The following is a 2,284-nucleotide window of genomic DNA, read 5'->3' as shown; positions in this document are numbered from 1 at the left end:
GCTTGAACTCTGGGCCTGGGCACTGTCCCTCAGCTCTTCAGCTCAAGGCGAGCGCTCTACCACTTGAGCCACAGCACCACTTCCAGTTTTCTGGTAGTTCATTGGAGATAAGAGTCTCACCGACTTCCCTTCCCCCGGCTGGCTCTGAACCGCGATCCTCAGATCTCAGCCTCCCTCCAGATCTCGGTCTCTTTCAGGACTGAACGTGGATTCTGGTCTGAGGGAGGTGGAGTGGGGCTGGGATGGCGGAGGTGTGGGGCGCTGCCTCACAGGGCAGGCGAGGAGCTGCCGGCCTGGGTGTGGGGCGCTGGCTCACCGGGCAGGCGAGGAGCGGTGGCCCGACTTACCCCGTGGAGCTTCATGTAGAGGCCACAGGCATTGCACACTGGCTCACCCTCGGCGTTGCGGCGCCACAGCGTGGTGGTGGTGGTCTGGCAGTTGGCACAGGAGAGGCCCACTCGGCGGGAGGCGGACTGCAGCACAGGAAAAAGCCCTCTGTGTCATGTGGAGGAGGTGGGGGGGCGGCCCAGGCCCCGCGGGAGGCTCCCGGCAGTTTTAGCACCTGAGGGGTTGCCTAGCCCAGGCCTGGGGCTAACAGTAAGGCCTCCGCCCATGAGCACAGCCAACGCCGGCACCAAAACCTGGCTTCCGGTCACTCCTTGTCACACAAATGGCCTGGCAAAGCCGGGCACTGTGGACCGGGGGCTTCTCCAAGAAGCGTTGTTGGTGCTGGTCAAAGTGGAAGGAGATGTGGTCTTCCAGGTCTAAGCCTGCTCAGGACTCGGGGGTGGGGGGCCTCCCAGCCTCGGCCGCCTGGCCGTCCTGGCTCCAGGTTGTATTAACTGATCAACTGAGGAGGAACCAGCCTTTTGCCAGGGGCTGACCCAGAGCCCCCAGACAACCAGGGAGCCGAAGCTCTCTGTGGCTGAGACGCTCTGCAGAGGCAGGAGCAGACTAAGCACCTTTCTAGCACAGCCCGCACGTGGAGCCCAAGGCCAGGGCAAGGCCTGGGGCCCCACCATCTTGCTCCCACCCACCCGACTCCTCAACCACCAATTCCAAAATCCCATGAACCAGGGGCAGAGCGGAGGGAGATGCTGGCGGCTGCGGGCTGGCGGAGCTTACGTACCAGCCGGCGCTGGGGCTTGATGAGGGGCCGGTTGATGCCGTTCATCTTGTGGTAGAGACCGCAGGCGTTGCACAGGTAGTGTCCCGTCCCGTCCCGCCTCCAGAGCGGAGTGGACATCGCCCCACAGTTGACGCACTCTCTCCCTTCCGAGAAGTCATCGAACATATCTACTGGGGGAGGGAGCAGAGAAGAAGGGACACAGAGGTCAAGGCTTTTTCTACACCATTCACCTGCCACCTGGCCCAGAAATAAGGGCCTCTTGTTGGAGTCACCAGGGACCTGGGCTGGAGGGGACACCTCGATTTCAGTCCAGGTCTCACCTCCAGTCTCACCTCTAAGACTTTCACAGTACTCTGATCAGACCTTTCTTTTCCCTTTTGAAATGGTTACTTTTTCCATTGAATGAAAGTATGATAAATATTTACATTAGGAAAACTAGAAAGCACTATAGATCATTCCCACTATGGCACACATTTTGGGGGGTGTGTGTGTGCGTGTGTGTGCATGTGCGTGTGTGTGTGTGTGCGTGTGTGTGCGTGCGTGTGTGTGTGTGTGTGTGTGTGTGTGTGTGTGTGCTCAGTCATGGGGCCTGAACTCAGGGCCTGAGCACTAACCTTGAGCTTTTTCTGCTCAAGGCTAGCAATATACCACTTGGAACCACAGCTCCACTTCCGGTTTTCTGGCGGGTTGATTGGAGATAAGAGTTTCACAGACTTTCCTGCCCAGGCTGGCTTTGAACTGCGATCTCAGCCAGGATTGCAGGTACAAGCCACCAGTGTCCAGCGTACATTTTGTTCTATTGAAGCCTTTGCAAGACTTTCTACCTGGCTGGGATCAAGCTATATAAGGTCAGGCCTTGTCTTGTTTACAGACTATCAAAGCATTTTCTAATGCTCACTTTAGCACAGTGTAATATTCCATCATCGAAAATACATGCCATCTTCTTACTCTTCATTCAATAATCAGGTAATCTTTATCTAATATCTGGTCTTTCTTTCATAAATACTGACCCTTCTGCATGTAAATCTGAGAACTTCCGGCTATTCTTTCGGGCACTCTCCTGGAAATAGAATGTCCAGATTTCTACTTACATTCTTGAAATCTCCAGATTGCCCTGCGAAAGGCTTCATTGCCTCCTTTTTCCCACTTTAATGC

At 55.7% G+C, this 2,284-nt stretch overlaps 1 protein-coding gene across 1 annotated transcript in view; it reads right to left on the bottom strand.

The window, feature by feature from the left end:
- Window positions 1-1,294, bottom strand: part of Gata4 (GATA binding protein 4) — a 17,953-nt gene extending 16,659 nt beyond the window's left edge. The window contains exons 1-2 of the mRNA XM_013024228.1: window positions 1,130-1,294; window positions 348-473 (exon numbers count right to left, since the gene is read on the bottom strand). Coding sequence (XP_012879682.1) covers window positions 348-473; window positions 1,130-1,294 — 291 coding nt within the window. The remainder of the gene's footprint in view (window positions 1-347; window positions 474-1,129) is intronic.
- Between the last annotated feature and the right edge of the window lie 990 nt (window positions 1,295-2,284).

Source organism: Dipodomys ordii, unplaced genomic scaffold, assembly GCF_000151885.1.
Source record: "Dipodomys ordii isolate 6190 unplaced genomic scaffold, Dord_2.0 Scaffold74, whole genome shotgun sequence".
In the NCBI taxonomy this organism is placed as follows: domain Eukaryota; kingdom Metazoa; phylum Chordata; class Mammalia; order Rodentia; family Heteromyidae; genus Dipodomys; species Dipodomys ordii.
Note: the sequence above shows the minus strand (reverse complement) of the source record. Positions and strands in the feature narration are given on the sequence as shown.